Genomic DNA, 18,565 nt, shown 5'->3' on the forward strand with positions numbered 1-18,565 from the left:
TCTTGCTTCTAATCCAAAATGCTAGTTGCCTTGTAACGCATAGACTTCCGTGTTTGTCCCATCGACGAAGGCCAATGAGACTACTATAACCACTGAGATTGTAGAGCAGGTACTAGTATTGTGGATTGATTCATTTCAGTTAAAAGACCCGACGTGGCAAAGCCTTGCGTTAAAATAGTACTCGATGTAGTTCGTCGCCATCCACTCCTCTCTTGATATATAATCCAGTTTCTGCGATGGCCCCCAATAGCATATCCTCTCAATCGATCGATCTTCAATTAGCCTACATCATCACCACATCAATATAATGAATAGACGGATCATATCAAATATCACCATCATCATCGACTAAACTGTACTGCATAACTATCAAGCATGCATGGCATATCTAGAATATATATTAAATTATAATGGTATATCTACAAATAGATGAACTGTAACGGTATATTTCAAAACCTTAAAAATTGTAATGACATGGATCCAATTAACCCTAAATTATAATGGCATATGTATGAATATGTGAATTGTAATGGCATATTTTAAAACCGTAAAAAATATAATAGCATGGACGATCCAATTAACCATATTGAAGGGTTAATTGGGTCAGGTCATCATCATCAGACGACGACAAGAAGATCAGTATATCAAAATGTATGTACGATGATCAATCAAATGATAAACATTACAATGAAGCATGCATATGGATCAGTACTTAGGTGTTAACCCCCCTACCCAGCGACCAGCGAGCTTGGCATGGCGCGGCCATGCTCAAAGCAGACATGCGGCGTCGCGGTGATATGGGCTGGTCCACGAGTAGCGCGGGCGTGAGAGATGGAGGGGAGGCAGATCATTGTCTGGGCAGAGCCACATCACGTAGCCGCCACTTTCTTAGCAACCTCTGTCGTCCGCTGCTCGGCTGCTGCAGGCTCCAAGTGTAGCTGGCTCGCCGCCGCCGGTCACCCAGGGCACGGCGCTAGCGTAGACGACCGGTGGCGGATCCAACATGGGAGCGGCGGGGTCTCGAGCCCCTGCTACCCCCGTTAAATCTATTGGAGCCCCCATAAAGACCCCCCTAAAATTTTATGGTGAAGATTAGTAGAAACGGGGGCTGAAACTCTATCTAATTTGTTCAGACCCCCCTAATCTCGTTGGCTAGATCCGTCAATGTAGATGACTGACTCGTTGAACGCCGCTCCCGTCGCCAGATCCTTCCGAAGCACGCTGTCAGCGAACTACCTGACAGTGAGGCGAGCGGCATCGCGAAGACGGCTGAGAAGATGAGAGCGGAGGGTGTGCCGGATACGCTACAGTCAACACTGCAAGGCGAGGAGAATATGGCCCGTCCAGAGCAGGTGGGTCGGCCCAACAAGCGCTACGGTGGCGGGTGCATGTGTAATAATTTTTTGGAATTTTGAATTTTATTTATTAAATAATTTACAAATTTAATTTTGCATTTCAAAAATCACAAAACTAACATTCTGCCGCTCTCTATGAGGGCGGAAAGGTGACGTGGCAAACGGTCACTCGGTTGCGAGCAATAGCCGTAACAGCGACACGGCGAATTTTGCTTTTAGGCCCTTTCCGCCGGCAAGGGCCTAAATGCAAATTTGCCGCGCTGCCAAGGAAAAGGAATTCTACGATTGAACCAAGAATTTTTCGATTAAACCGTGGTTTGATACATATATGTATATCGTATGTAATTGTTTAATAATAAGAACTAGCTTAGCTCAGTGGCCACCATTTCACTCTTTCATTTAGAAGACTAAGGGTCGAATTCAACCAAGAGCATATTTTTTTGATTTTTTCTCAGGCTTGCAAAAAATAGGAAGAAATATCCTTTGGCAAGGATTTGATCTCGAGTCTTCTAGATAGGAGAAGAAGAGGATGACCACTGAGCTAAGTAGTAGTATTGATCAGAAAACTTCATACATCATAGATATATGTATTAAACCACGGTTAAATCGTGAAATTTTCGGACGGCGTGGCAAATTTTGCACTTAGGTCCTTGCCGCCCTTACAGAGGGCGGAAAGGGTCTAAAAGCAAAATTCACCGTGTCGCCGTTTACGGCCGTTGCTCGCTACCGAGTGGTCGTTTGCCACGTCACCTTTCCGCCCTCCTAGAGGGCGGCAGGAGGTTAGTTTTGTGATTTTTTTGAAATGCAAAATTAAATTTGTAAATTATTTAATAAATAAAAAATTCAAAAAATTCTAATAGCTAGACTAGTGAAGAGGAGAAAATGGACATTTGACCACATCCAAAAGGCGGTTTCGCCAGAATGCCATCCCGAAAACGCGTTTCGGTAAAATGCCATACCGAGCAAAGGTTTACAGCCATTTTGCCATTTTTCTGGTTTTATTCAATTTCTTAATTTTTTTGCCTCATCCACCGGATGGGCTAACCAAATTGTCCCTCGGTCGATCTGTTACAAAACAGACCGACGTCGCGGCGCCTCCCGGTGGTGGGTGAAGGAGACGTCGACGTCACCGCCGGCTGCGAGCGCGGCGAGGGGTTGCTAGCCTAGATAGCCGCTGCCGCTGCTGACGAGTATGCGCCTCCTCTCCTCCATCTCTCTCTCTCTTCATGAGGGGAGCGTGAGATCTGCAATAGCATCGCAGCTTCAATGGCGAAGTACCTAGCCGAAGGATTCGAAGACGGCGTGGAGGCCATAGCCGATGGAGCGGATGTCTACCCGGAAGGCGCGGAGGCCGGGCAGTGCGTGGAGGAGGAGCCGCGGCAGCCCATCTGAGGGCCAATTTGGTCGACCCATCCAGTGGACGAGGCCAAAAAATTGAGAAATTGAATAAAATGAGAAAAATGGCAAAATGGCTGTAAGTCGCTTGGAATGGTATTTTAGCGAAACGCGTTTTCAGGATGGCATTATGGTAAAACCGCTTTTTGAACGTGGCCAAATGTCTATTTTCTCAGTGAACAGGGTATAAATATGTAACAGAACAGGGAGAGGAGGCTGGCGGGGAACACGCGGTGGCGTAGGCAGCGGCAGCTCGATCCGGTCGGATTGAGATGTTCTTGTATCGTGTTCTTACCGGTTCATCAATACCATCTGCTATTTTCCCTCTGGTTTCTCACACATGCATCCTCGACGGCGCAAGCCGCGTGGTTGCTGCCAGCGACGCCCGGTCACTGGAGGCATAGGTCGCAGGCCGGCGTGACGGTAGGCCATGGCGCGAGCAGCAAGGGGCTAGGGCGTGGTCCGCGCGGACGCACGGTCACGCGGGCCGCGCAGCGGAAGGCCGTCCGCCGCCGGCAGCAGCGCACCAAAGTCCCAGGCGGCATGCCACACCTCGAGGCACACATCCTCGACGGCGCGAAGATGCGGTCGGCGCCGGCGCACGCCGCGTCGTTGCTGCCGTCGACGTCTGGTCACTGGAGGCGTAGGTCGCAGGCGTGACGATAGCCCATGGTGCGAGTAGCAAGGGGCTAGCGCGTGGTCGGCGCGGACGCACGGACACGCGGAGGTGGTGCGGCCGCTCAGGGGAAGGCCGTCCGCCGCTCTGGCCTACCTGGATCTAATTAAGCTGCGGAACAAACCTCGATCGATTTCGCGAAATGGAAGCAACCAGCCAGGACAAGAGGAAAAAAATGGTGCGAAAAAATGAAGAGAGAGAGAGAAGTACCGGAGAGGAAGTACCGGAGGCGGAGGAGGAGAGGCGGAGACGGCGGCGTGCCATGGCCATGCCGCACGCACGCACTGCGAGTGTTTGTTTAATTGTTTATGTGCTCTACCCCTACCCAAGCAACGAATAGCAGTAGGCTGTCCGTGAGCGTGCTTGCTCAGTTAGTTGGACCGGGCCTTCCCAGAACAACCTTCCTTTTGTTTCGGCCCATTTCGGGTTAACACTTTATTATTTATATTTATAAAGTATTTACTTACTTCCTCAGAACTGTAATCTACGCACTCGCTAACTGCTGCTCCCTCCGTTTCATAATATTAGATGTTTGACTTTTTGCTTCCCATGTTTGATCATTTGTCTCATTCAAAAAAATTATGAAATATTATTTATTTTGCTTGTGACTTACTTTATTATCAAAATAAATTTAAGCACGATTTGTTATTTTTTTATATTTGTACTAAATTTTTAAATAAGACGAATGGTCAAACGTTGCAACTAAAAAAATCAAACATCTTACATTATGAAACGGAGGTAGTAATGTTTAGGTCTGGTATTGTTCTTTCTAAAAAAATTATGTTTAACTTAAAATACATTTAAAAAATAAGTTCAATATTAAATATGCTTTTGAGTAACTTAACCATCAACATAAATGAAAATTCATTTTCATGAAATTACAAGTACTGCATTGTGGAAGAGTAAAAATAAGTAACTATGTGAATAAAAATTCACAAGTAAACACAGCACTTTTTTTTTCTAATACAAGTAAATTCACATCATACAGTTACTAACTAGTTTTCATGTTATTACAAGCAGCTACAGTACTAGAGTACCTCTAAAAAATTGATAGAAATTCTAGTAATTTTTCATAATAACTACGTCCCTAGAGAAGTAAAGAACAAGAATAAATCTAAATCATTTGATGGACATAGTAAATCCAAAGTCAAACATATACTAAAAAAGTTAATAATGTCATTTATTAAATACGAAGGGAGTACTTCTCGACGAGCTCATCTTTTGGTTTTGCTTATACTTATAAGCTAAAATTTAAATATTTAATCTTAAATTTAGAGTTGATTTTAGAGTTTTTTTATTTTAGTTTATTTTTCAGTCTTTGCTTTTAGGTCATAAGAACACATGTCTATAAAAGTTTTAATCATAAATCAATTATCATCTCTAAATACGTCATGTTGTTTTTGCCACAAAAGGCAAAAAGATGAGCAAATCATAAACATAGCCCTACTAGGGAAAGATGAGCTCCCAAATATATATAACTAATACACAGATTTATGAAGTGCTTATTGCACGAAAAAAAACTTTTACAATAGTTTCCTATATATGAATGGTAGATATGAATGGTAGGTGACTAAATAAAATTGATGTTCCGTTTAATTTCCTAGAGTGATTTGGGTCATTTAGTTATTACACTAATTTTAAATTTATACATTTTACATTGGCGTAGAAAAGAATTTCATTTGTTTTTATATTAGTATAGATAGTTTTGTCAAAGTACTTGTTTGTTTCATGATATTTACTCTCTTAATCTCAGCTTTACATACGGGGAAATGATAACACGTGTTCAGTAACTATGGCGTCAAAAACAAACGCTACCAAAAAAACTGCCCTGTAACCACTTACATTCAATTTCGGCATGACAGCTAGCTTAAAAGTTTAATTATTTACACCACCGAGTTTAGCATAAGCTACAAGATCTGTGAAAAATATTCCCAATAGCGTATAATTCTAGTTCATCTCAAAGTTGTTAATTTACAAACAACTTTCACCCGCATCTTGTAAAAAGACTCTCAGTAGAGTATAATTCTAACCCATCAACAAGGTTGACCAAACAACTTTCACCCGCATCTTGTAAATACCACAGCTAATCTCGTCCTCATTAGAGCCTCTAGTGAATGGGGTGAACTTCAAACTGCGACTGACGACATGATTCTGATGAATATTATGGGCATGGATATTCAATATCAACATCTCTTTTCTGGACACTGCTACGACACGTCGCAGCAGCTGCACGACTCTGTCATCACCAACTGCGTTTGGAGAACCGACATCACTGTCATACAGTACAATATCATTCGGAACATCTGTTGTGCAAGCCGTAATTTTCCCATGAAAAACTTCAGAATCTGACAGAATCTTGATCTCAACAGTGCCCTCCAGTGCTTCCTTAACACAAGCAGTTACATGTTCCACCTCACTGAGCCTACTCTCCAAGGTTTCAGTCACAATCTTAAACCGACGAGTGTAGACTTTCATTTCAAGCAATCCTTTACTAAATTCCTTGTCATTGCACTCTTCATTCTCCTTAATCTTCAAATTTATCTCAAAAAATATTTCACCATAAAAAACAATTCCTCTAGTTGGTCCTGTGAGAATTATATCTTCATTCTACAAGAAAAATTACACAAGACGTTAGCCATATGTCACACTAATGATATATATAAAATAAATGATAATTATCCATAGAATATAATAGTATTGTTATTATTTATTAATCACCTTAAACCTGTACGCAGATTCATATTAAATTGATTTGCTAGCAACCTAGGCAAGAATTTGGACTGAGCTCATCAAAATTCACACAATCATTTAATTGCAATAATTATATATGATGACATGATCAATCAAATTAAAATATCATGACATGACTTAATATTTGAATACATAAAAAAAGTAGGTATTTGTGTTTTGTTTGAAACTAGTCCAAGTCATGCATATAGACAACTCAAATGTAGCTAGGTTTAGTATGCCTTTAACTGTACATAACTGTAAAGAAATTAGTTCGATGTATTATGTGAAATAGGAGAGATTAATAGTGTGAAGAGATACTCTTTAAAATACCTCTGACTGGATAACTTGGCAATTGTTCCTATTGCGCCGGAAGATGGTGATGCAGTTAAAATCTAATCCATCTCTGACTATCATAGTCCCATATACATTGATAGGGTAGCCAACATCTGATGATTTTACTTTCAGAGATATTACATTTAACGAGCTAGTCAAAATGTGATCCTCTGGGATAATTGCGTCTGTAAAACGCATTGGACCATATTGCGCTGACAAAATTGAAAATGGAGTTAGTTTGCAACAGGGAAGAATAGTGTGTTAACAAAAGTATACGTTTGATAATGTCTCTAGAGGACAAAAGTTTTCATAAGGTAAACAGGGTTGTCCCTATCTTTTGAGCTGTTACGGAAATACAATTATGAAAATTATTTTAGTTGTTTTAGAAACAAAATTATTGCAGTTGAGAAAGTATCTGGCTACTTTTTAATCTTATATATACTTTAGAAAATCCAACCATACACCTGTCCATTTGCTAAATAAGATCTATGAGGTCAGAGAGAGTATATGTTCAATAGCATACTGCATGGGATATTTTACAACTAGGGAGAAACTGAACTAAATCCATCGCAATATCTGCTCATCTTAGCAAAACCTAAACAGTATGAGCTGTCTAATTCTTCATATAACAGCTTACCTGTGTTTGGCTTGGACCTGCCCGAAATGAGAAAATTGATCATTTGCATCTCATCCACAGGAGGCAAACTACAATTTATTTGCTTGGTACCCCCCCCCCCAATGGCCCCATCATCCCTGACATCGCATGATCTCCCTCCTCATCCACCACCCTGGCTCAAGGACACTAACATTTCAGGCCCCCACACCTAAATGTCACTCACCGTCGGTGTCTAGCCCGTCCAGTGCAAGGTCTCCAATGAGATATAATTTACTGCCAATTTGCATTTTGCAATCACTGGAAAAACAAGACCCTAGCTGCTGGTGGTACTAGCACTGACTATCTATGCCAAAAGTGACAAACAGTCCTTTTGGGCAGTGTGGCAAGTTATCAATTGCAAGATAAGGAGTGGCGAATGATCAAGAGCCACTGTGAAGAGTGGCACATGATCAAATTTCTCCAGTCAGTGAGGATCGCATCTAGTGAATTTTAAGGTAGTTTGCTCCACTAAAAACATCTCCCAAATAGATACATGATAAGATATGAATCGGATATCTTTGATAGAAGGTGAGCAAATCATTTTTTCTGTGCTTATTGCATTGTTTCCTGTTCATGTGCCTGAAACTATTGGCCTGCCTTCACTCCACGTGTTTGATTGGATTATCAAAATCATGTGCATAGTGGGTGTGCGTTGATTTATGGAATATTGCTAGAGATGAGCGTAATCTTGCAGTGTGCTAGAAAAAAAATTGCAGTGTATTGATAACAACAATATGATACACTGGAGTAATAGATTGTTGATGTGGCCATGACACATACTCTCCTTGTCAAGCTCGAAGATGGTGAGGTTTCGGAAGCAGGCGCGCGTGTAGTAGCTGATCCCTGTCTTGGGGTCATGCTCCCAATACTGGGAAGCCAGAGCACTACTCCTCGCCCACCTCTCCTTCACCTCCGACGTGTCCCGATAACTCGTCGGCCTCGGCCGCCGGGGCTTCAAGGTCTGCTCCCGTCGCTTCTGTTTCGCTGCTTCCGCCGCCGCCTCCTCGTCGTCCTCCTCCACAAACAATGGCAAATCGAAGACATCCTCCATGGTGGTTCTTCAAAACCTAATCCATATGTATATATATTAATAAAATTCATATGTATTTATACTAATAAAATTGTAACATATCGGAAAGTCGACGGATGGGAACGAAAAGGCTGGAGAAAGGAATTATTTATATCAAAATAGTAGCAATAGTCTCCCACCTCTTCCTCCTACACCGCCGCCACCAAGCTTGTGGTTGGGGTTAGGGAGCTCGTGGTTGGGGTTAGGGACTTAGGGCCTGTTTGGGGGAGCTGGAAATTCTGAGAAGCTAGCCGGAGATTCTGGAAACTTGAGATTCTAAAAAGTTGAGAGGGCTCTGTTTGGGGGAGCTTCTGAGAATTTGTTGGCTAGTGTCTTGAGAGGCTGAATTGTCTGAAATACCCTGAAGTAGATGGGGATTCTGCTTATTTCTACATTGGTTGGTTTAACTACATCAATGTACATAAATGTTTTTATACAATTTTTTAAAAAATGTAAATTGTCATAAAGGTAGTCAAGAAAATTATAATTTCCTTTTTGAAGGCAATAAGAAAGTTAAATTACTTATGTAATAGGTTCCGTGCATATTACTTTGCCACCGCGATGTGTTCATAAATAAAGCACATACAAAATATTGCACTTTGTTGTGTTCATCAAGCACATAGCAAAATACTACTTCGCCAATACCATATGTACACCAAGCACATAACAAAGAACAACCTAAACCACTTTCATATTTCTATATATTGCGTCCTCTGTCCGCCATCAAAGCATTTGCAATAAAATCTCGAAAGACGCACATATCACCATCATTGGATGTGGTGCTAACATAATTGTCTTCTTCTTCAGGTGTATTGATAGGTGGCATATACACTTCATCATTGTCACATCTCTCAAAAAGAACATCAGCCAAAGCACTATCACGGATGAAATTACGAAGGGCTATGCAAGCAATTATAATCAACTTTTGCTTCTCCACAGGGTAGCTAGGCATGTGCAACAGAATTCGCTATTTCATCTTGAACACTCCAAATGCACGTTCAATCACATTACGAGGAGAGGAGTGAGCATGATTGAATACCAAACTATTGGAATGTATATGTACAATAGGTGTATTGTTTGTGCTAGGTGAACATGGATTTTCAGCATAACTAGCATAAAAAGAACCCTATACCTGAACAAGTTCCATTTGAATCATCAAAATAACTAGCAGCAATTTGAGTAACCAAACCAGTTCACCACACATAAAAAATTTCAGATCCGAGCTAAGTGCAAAATAACACTAAAATAGATAAAAGGGCAAGAAGGAAAAAGGAACTCACCCTGTCCAGGTGTAGCACCGGAGGTGGAGGGGGCGAGAGAGGGAGTCACTGAACTCCGGCGAGGGGGACAGGCCCTAACAGCCGGCTAGAGGAGGAGGCCGCTCGTCGAAACTGAAGGAGGACGCCGCGCTCCGACAGAGGAAGGCTCGCCGCGCCCGCGGATCCTGCGCTGGAGAGGTGGCGTCCCGAACTGGGGAAAGAGGAGGCTGCCTGCCCCCGGCAACAGGAGAAGGCCGCCCGTCGCTAGTGGAAGAGACGCCGAGCTCCCTACTCCGGCGAGAGGGCGTGGGGAGGAGCAGGACGCCGTCGTCCAGATCCACGGACGAGAGGCCCTTAGGGCTAGGGTTACTCTGGACTTATAAAAGAGAGAGAGAGACGGATGAGGTTGGGGTTCGTAAGTTGAAACCATAACGATATCTGGGCTCGCTAAGGCCCACGGGATTGGAGAAAATAGAAAGAAAAAAAAAAGGTAGGGAAATATTTGGGATTCGGAATATATATAAGAGAAACAAAATAAGGAAGGAAAATAGGAAAAAATGCGAATAGGTGTTTTTTATACTAGAACTCACCAAATCACCTATTGGGAAATGGAACTTGTAGTCTCCCGAGGGCACTCTTTCGATCTCGAACAGACATTAGGTTAGGACCATCAAGCTGTAAGTGCCTTATTGTATTCGTTAATCGTGATTCAGGTGAGGTGTAAAGACATTTCATCATATTCGTTTTTTATCGCATCGTTTCATGCAGGGTTTCACTTATCGCGGAGGCCCTCCAAACCGCTCATGCGCAAAATAAGACAATAGATTTTAGCTATATAGTAGTTAATTTCATTATTTATAATATTAAATAGCTATTAAAAATAAGACAATATTTTATCTTTTATCATTTATCAGCAAAAGAAAACAATTGTGGTAATTATAGATAAAACCTTTTATATCTATGTTATTAGTGATTCAAATATTAATACTACAAAATAGACTAGGATGAAAGACCATGCATGATAAGAGTTAAAATTCAATTATGGTTGTTGTTGTAAGTTACTCCGTCTGTCCCTAAATGTTTGATGCCATTGACTTTTTTATACACGTTTGGTCAATCATCTTATTCAATTTTTTTAAATATGTAAGCTATAAATAAAATGATATAAAAATATTTAATAATTTTGAATTTTTAAATAAGACGAATGGTTATAAAAATATCAACGGCGTCAAGTATTTAGGAACGGAGGCATAACAAGCAGACGTGGAAAGTTAATTAGCCAAAAAAAAAGACTTCTGGGTTACATGACACGCGGACACAGTGGAGTAAACGGGAGAGCAATATTTCTTCCAACCTTAAGAAGCTGATTAGACGAGTTTCAAATAAAAAAGGAACTGATTAGACAAGCGGCCAACACACTAGTATGATAATTCAAAAATAAATACATAAATGCAATTAAAATTATGACTAAGCTGCCTCAGATCGCAGCTCAGCTTCATAGGCGATGAAATGGTGTCCCAATGGAGGTGTCCTATAATGTAACCACGTCGAGATGACATGCTCAGTTGCATATCCAGTTGAACGTGAATTTCAATAAACATATGTACAGAAATGAGACACTTTTAACGTAAAATGAATGAAACGCGGTCATTGACTCGTGGGCTCATAGATAATGGGATCTAATTATCGACGAACGCGTCAACGGTTAAGCCAGAAAATCTTAATCCAATAAAATGGAGGTGCATGTCAAGTAGGCAGGATTCTCAATTTTTTTTTACAGGGCAGGATTCTCAAGTTGTGTTTAGATTCCAAGTCAGATGTTTGATCAGATGTCAGAAGGGGTTTTTAGACACAAATAAAACAACAAATTACAGATTCCGCCAAGAAACTGCGTGACGAATTTTTTGAGACTAATTAATTTATTATGAGCACATGTTGGTCACTGTAGCACTTATGGCTAATCATGGTCTAATTAGACTCAAAAGATTCGTCTCACAATTTCTGTCATAACTGTGCAATTAGTTTTTTTACATCTATGTTTAATGCTTTATTTATGTGTCCAAAGATTAGATGTGATGTTTTTAGGAAAAGATTTTAGGAACTGAACAGGGCTGGACGCAAACAAAGCAACATCACGCATTGGTGTTTCAGATAGCACCTAGGACGCGAGACAGAAGGGATAGATGCAACCGTATACTATTGTTCGACCGTACAAAGTACCCCAACGATGTACTGCTTATTAACTAATTTTGGAGAATCATGTGGACTCTTGCTTTAATTAATCAGCAGGTAATCAATAAACAAGGCAGCCACTTGCATATATAGAGTGAGAAATTTCACTGAAATTATGAGATTGGTTATGGCCATGTCGGTCTATGATTAAGTGTGTGCTTAACATGAGAGCTGATTTTAAATTTTAGAATTTGGTTTTGGATTAACTTTAGAGTTTGTTTTTGTCAGTTTGGTTGTCCAGCTCTGTTTTTATAGTTGCTAAATAAAAGTACAAACAAAAAGATCTATGGCTGCTTTGGTCTCGTTTTCTTGTCACCAGGAGGAATAGAGGAATTAGAGAACTGATTGGCGCAGAGCCATAAATTGTCACGTTAAAATTTAGGTATGCCACAATTGTTTAGGTAGTTCTTTGGATGGTTGCTACAACTATGACAAGTCATACTTCATTAACTAATTGGTCAATGCAGCCTACACTTTAGTTTTACTTTAAATCATGAGACTACTCAAGTCTCAAACGTGGAATATTGGAGTAGGTTGTAGTTTTGTCATCCAGGATTTGAACTCAAGACCTTTGTCTTTGATACTATGTTAAGTTGCATGCATCGATCAATATAAAAGCATAAAAATACGGGCAGTTCACTTTATACACTCCAACGTATCCTAGTTAAGATGTGATTAATTGTCACGCAGTTGGTTATAAAAAACAGTGTACATACTAGTGCCGCACAAGATTTTCAAGATTTTTAATATAAAAACTTTTATACCAAATATACCGTTTAGAAACTCAAAAAACGTACATCTATAATCGATAAACGACAATTAGAAAATATCGTTGCTACTACACAACATGCTCATTCGGACGATCGAGCAGCTAGCTATGGTCCAAGTTTGTGGGCTGATATCATATTGCAATTGATAATAGACACAAACGGATGGGATGTTATTGATGTTAAATTGGGAGTTCATTGCCTGGGAATCTGTAACAGTGCCAATGCCTTCTTTGAGCAAGTTCAATAGTATAGCAAATTACTAGCTCTAATTTATCTATAGTCAATCTAATTGTCAATTAATACAATAGTTACCTACAAAACATCAATACATGGTCCCACATGTCATACACATATTTTGTCTTGGAGTCCACGTACAGCTAGCTATAAATTAGTAGCTCACATCTCTTCTCTCTCTACTCTTATCTCTCTAAATTATGCTTATAGTATGCTATTGTACCTGCTCTTAATCGTACTCCATTATTCTGGACATGACAGTGTTACATACAATTAAGCATGTGCCGGCACAGCATGATATTGCCGCCATTTGTCAACCGATCATGTGGAAAAACATGCAGGCATTGGTCGTGAAAAACCAGCGAATAGCCATCGACATTTTGAAATGCACGAATTTTGGGCCAATAGGGATCAATATGGACCTTTGCAATAAACCTCGTGTGTTAAATCTGTAGCCCTATATTAAGTGAATCTAGACGCACACACTGACCACATACACCAATCAGTTGATGAATCTAGATAAAATCATAAATTCTTAAAATATGGAATGGAGTAAGTACTAGTTTAAATCTACGATGTTGTCAGCGTTTTGTCAATTTTTTTGCATTTCTATGAATTTAATCCTCAAAACACCTGCTTTCTAGTATTAATCAAGTAAAAGTTTGTACGTCAGTTTGACAGTTGCTATGCTATATATGCTTTTGAGGTCCTGTTATTTATTAGGTCAGTAACCGGCATGAAAAACATAGCAGTAAATTAATATATTATTAATTAATTATTAGATATAAAAAATCAAAATTGATTTTAAAGAATTTTTATAAAAATTTTTAGTAAAAAAAATATACTTATTTTGTGTGCACGAAAAACAAGAGAATTTAGGTTACGAACGGCATGAATAGCCTTTAATATTAATATATAAAAAATGCATATGCTACTCTAGAAATGTGTGGTATGCTCGAACACAGGAACACCTATCAAATTAGCCTTTAAAAAACTACAGGTAATCTCCTATCAGATCTCCCAAAAGAGAGAAAGGTCATGGCACTCTAATGAATAATGCCCACGTTCTTCACCTAAAAGTTGCACCATGATTAATGATTATTAGTAGATCAGTGCTCATGGTTATTCCTTCATGTCCATCATATATCGTTGTGGCTCATCAAGGTGGATTAATCAACAAATTAACACCCATGCCTAATTGTCTAGGGCAATATGGGGTGTCTCACATGGATATATCTGGCACTATCTGCACTGCCACTTTACACTCTAGCTGATGACAGGGTTAGTACATGTTCAGCTGCCGTCGCTGTTTCGTTGCAAAGTTTACACTCCAATATCGTAGTGGTGGGGCCTCTCTCGTTAGCCACCTCTTCACGCAGCGCGGATCATCGTTATTCGCCATTGAAAATTTATCGGTTCTCTTATTTGTCTCCCATGCATTGTCTAATACTACTTTCATATTTTTTATATGATACCATTAAAGTTTGGTCTATATTTGACCACTTAACTAAATAAACCAAATTTTAACACAAAACTAGTTCACCCGCGGTACCATCAGCGCCTATCTGTAGCCTCCGGTCTTTAATAGATAACGATAGCGATGACCATTTTTCACATGTAGACAATTACATTATTATTTATTTTCTTGTTTATGAACAAATGTACTTTAAGTATAAATTATTATATATTTGCATTAAATTTTAAATAAGATAAACGATCAAGCATATACTTAAAATTTAGTTAATGGTGCCATCTATTAGAATTGAAGGGGTATCTTTCACTAGGTTTTTAACTCTAGCCACAATTTTCCGTATAAATGTTCTAATGTTATGTGTTTTGTCTAAAACAATGATTATTGTAGTAAAATGTGTAGTACTAAACTTCTCTAGAATCTTAGTCCTCGTTTTTGACGCTTATAAGCCAAAATTTAAATTTTATAACTTAAATTTTGATTTAACTTTTGGGGAGTTTTCACCGTAATTTCTCTTTTAAGTCGTTACCTGAAAAGGTTTACCTAAAATCATTTTTAGTCATTACTAAATTGCTTTACTTATGTTTAATTTCAGCAAAAAGCAATGAAGCTGTCACAAGAAATTCAACTGGACTCTTCGGAGGCCCGGTGAAAAAGATATTTTTCACGTCAATCTTCATCAGTAACGATCGGGCCGGCGCGTGGCCTGCAGGCTAGAATTGGGCTGCATTTCAGACTTTCCTTCTACAAGGGGAGCTAGCTTGGGCTGCTTTGTTTTGACTGTCTAAAACATAAATCCCAACTCGATTGATCTATCCATACAAAAGTCCAGAATCCACACCAGGATGTCAGCACCCTGTTCATCCCAAAACAGAAGCATCCTGCTCGCAGCAGGATGAAAATGATCGGAAATGGTACAGCGTTTTTTATGTTTATAAATTTAAATGTTTGTTTTCGCTGAAATTAAGTATACAATTATGGGTACAACTCTTTATACATGATCTTATTGAGTATTTTGTTATGATTTGATTTATTACTATAGGAACTTTAAGCAAAATATTTCAAGAAACTCCGGATTTATGTCAAATAGTCATTCTCACATTGCATGATGATAAAAAAAACATAGTTATTAATGATAGATTGACCATTTATATATATGTGTGTAAACTTTCTATGCAGAAACTGTATATAGGTTACGTGTAATGAAGGTCCAATGAAATCAGATTGATCTATGTAATGTAAGCATGCACATGCACGTGCAAGAGAAAAACACAGTCGGTTTTGTGGATTTTGCGCGTGTAGTGCAGGGCCACTGTGGCTTGGTGCTACAATGGCCGTGCACTCCAATCAACTTTTGCTATCGAATTCAAATCAGCTAGTTGTGGCGGAGTTCATCGGGAATAGCCAAAATAGAACCAGGGTTGAGAAAATTTTGAATAACAGATGAAACAGTAGTATTTTGAGATGGAGGGTGGTACCGTGGTAGTATATAGCACCATCAAGAATTCAAGATGACTTACGCTTAGGGGAAAACCATATCTTCAGTTTCAAAGGACGAGGGCCAAAATGCCAAAAAGAAGGGTGAAATCACAATTGTATTCCAAAGCAGGGTTAAGAACACAATTATCCCTATCATAGAGAGTAGTTAAGGAGAGATATCAGATTTTCCAAGCACATTTAAGTTTAACAATCCAGAGCAACACAATAATGTAAATGTCCAGTAAATGTTCTTAATTTCTACATATAAATGCATGGTTTTCGTTAATTAATTGTACTATGTATCAACATGCATGCATGCATCAACATGCACGGACACTTATGTTCAGTTATATACCTACCTTTTCTCAACAAACAAGATAGTTCTTCATACCTACGTATATAGCTAGAGAGCGTATGCAAAGCAACGACGTAATAGTTGGCTTATCTTGCAGAATGCACAAACAGCACCAACATAATATGTATTATGTATGCATGTACGTCGCAAATGGCAATACTAGCCTGCAACAAGATCTTTGGTGCGTACTGAAATGGATAATCTCTAGGAGTATTTTGTCTCAAAAAAGAGGTAGCGATAGACGTGTCAATATGTACAGTTTCCTTCGAGTAAAAGACAACAGGTATATCAAATGGGCAAAACAACACCAATCGCAGCAAGCAACTCGTCGAACGTGTGTATGTCTAGATTAGGCATCACCTCGAAAGCTTGTCTTCCTTCTCTAAGAGCCTTGCAGCAACTACTCCACCGCTGAACGAGAACTGTGTGCTCCTTCCTGACTTTACTCTTATCATTCACTGACCTACCTATCAGGTATACAGCCTACTTCTTCATAAGAGGGAACCTGAGCACCTCTGAAAATATAGCGCAGGACATAAATAGCATCTTCTGTAGGTCGGGTATTTTGACTCTTCCAACTTGCTGAACAGAATCATATAGGCTCAATGTCTTGTATATGCGGATTGGAGTTTCTTTGCTAATTTTTAGTTCAGATATATCGGCTGACATACCTCTAACACCATAGTTGGACTCAAAGGGAATGTTCTTCACCTTGTAATACTTCTTTCGCTCATTGCTTGCATAGTCTGGAACAATCTTAGGATCGAGGTCCGGGAATTTGTGCCACATCCCGTGTGACTTAAAAGCAACCAGATACAGATTGTGGTAATCAAAAAGGATGCGGACACGGCCATTAGCATGATTCAAGGCTAAATCACTTCCAGTTTTAGGAAATAACACGATCTCATAATAGCCTTGCATGCACACAGGCTTTCCCTCAACGGTTTCCATTGCTCTAGTTGTGATTCGAGAGATGATGCTGTTAATCAGAGAGGAATAGGTGTTTTTTATACTAGAACTCACCAAATCACCTATTGGGAAATGGAACTTGTCCGTCGCCATCCACTCCTCTCTTGATATATAATCCAGTTTCTGCTATGGCCCCCAATAGCATATCCTCTCAATCGATCGATCTTCAATTAGCCTGCATCATCACCACATCAATATAATGAATAGACGGATCATATCAAATATCACCATCATCATCGACAAAACTGTACTGCATCACTGTCATGCATGCATGGCACATCTAGAATATATATTAAATTATAATGGTATATTTACAAATAGATGAACTGTAATGGTATATTTCAAAACCTTAAAAATTGTAATGACATGGATCCAATTAACCCTAAATTGTAATGGCATATCTATAAATATATGAATTGTAATGGCATATTTTAAAACCGTAAAAAATATAATAGCATGGACTATCCAATTAACCATATTGAAGGGTTAATTGGGTCAGGTCATCGTCATCAGACGACGACAAGGAGATCAGTATATCAAAATGTATGTACGATGATCAATCAAATGATAAACATTACAATGAAGCATGCATATGGATTATTACTTAGGTGTTAACCCCCCTACCCAGCGACCAGCGAGCTTGGCACGGCGCGGCCATGCCACACCTCGAAGCACACATCCTCGACGGCGCGAAGATGCGGTCGGCGCCGGCGCACGCCGCGTCGTTGCTGCCGTCGACGTCTGGTCACTGGAGGCGTAGGTCGCAGGCGTGACGATAGCCCATGGTGCGAGCAGCAAGGGGCTAGCGCGTGGTCGGCGCGGACGCACGGACACACGGAGGCGGTGCGGCCGCTCAGGGGAAGGCCGTCCGCCGCCGGCAGCTGCGCACCAAAGTCTCAGGCGGCATGCCACACCTCGAAGCACGCATCCTCGACGGCGCGAAGATGCGGTCGGATCCGGCGCACGCCGCGTCGTTGCTGCCGTCGACGCCCGGTCACTGGAGGCGTAGGTCGCAGCCGTGACGGTAGGCCATGGCGCGAGCAGCAAGGGGCTAGGGCGTGGTCCGCGCGGACGCACGGACACGCGGAGAAGTTGCGGCCGCGCAGGGGAAGGCCGTCCGCGCCGGCAACAGCGCACCAAAGTCTCAGGCGGATGCCACACCTCATGCACGCTTCCTCGACTGCGCGAAGATGTGGTCGGCGACGGCGCACGCCGTGTATGCATGCACGATGCTGCCGGCTGTGGATCTGGCCGGACGAACGGGAAGATCGAATAGCTAGCAGGTAAGTAACCCTAGCGAGCGGTACGGTGTGGAGAGCACCGTGAAGGTAAGCTAGGGCTCTGGCCTACCTGGATCTAATTAAGCTGCGGAACAAACCTCGATCGATTTCGCGAAATGGAAGCAACCAGCCAGGACAAGAGGAAAAAAATGGTGCGAAAAAATGAAGAGAGAGAGAGAAGTACCGGAGAGGAAGTACCGGAGGCGGAGGAGGAGAGGCGGAGACGGCGGCGTGCCATGGCCATGCCGCACGCACGCACTGCGAGTGTTTGTTTAATTGTTTATGTGCTCTACCCCTACCCAA

General features: G+C 40.8%; 1 protein-coding gene across 1 annotated transcript; it reads right to left on the reverse strand.

Annotated features, from left to right (window-relative positions):
- Window positions 1–5,259: 5,259 nt before the first annotated feature.
- Window positions 5,260–8,195, reverse strand: LOC121056692. Its single transcript, XM_040529952.1, has 3 exons — window positions 7,925–8,195; window positions 6,487–6,701; window positions 5,260–6,033 (listed from the first exon to the last, which is right to left on the reverse strand). The coding sequence occupies exons 1-3, from the start codon at window positions 8,193–8,195 to the stop codon at window positions 5,452–5,454; spliced, it is 1,068 nt and encodes a 355-aa protein (XP_040385886.1). The 3' UTR covers window positions 5,260–5,451.
- Window positions 8,196–18,565: the final 10,370 nt, after the last annotated feature.

The sequence above is a fragment of the Oryza brachyantha genome, unplaced genomic scaffold, assembly GCF_000231095.2.
Source record: "Oryza brachyantha unplaced genomic scaffold, ObraRS2 ChrUN-Ctg61, whole genome shotgun sequence".
Classification (NCBI taxonomy): Eukaryota; Viridiplantae; Streptophyta; class Magnoliopsida; order Poales; family Poaceae; genus Oryza; species Oryza brachyantha.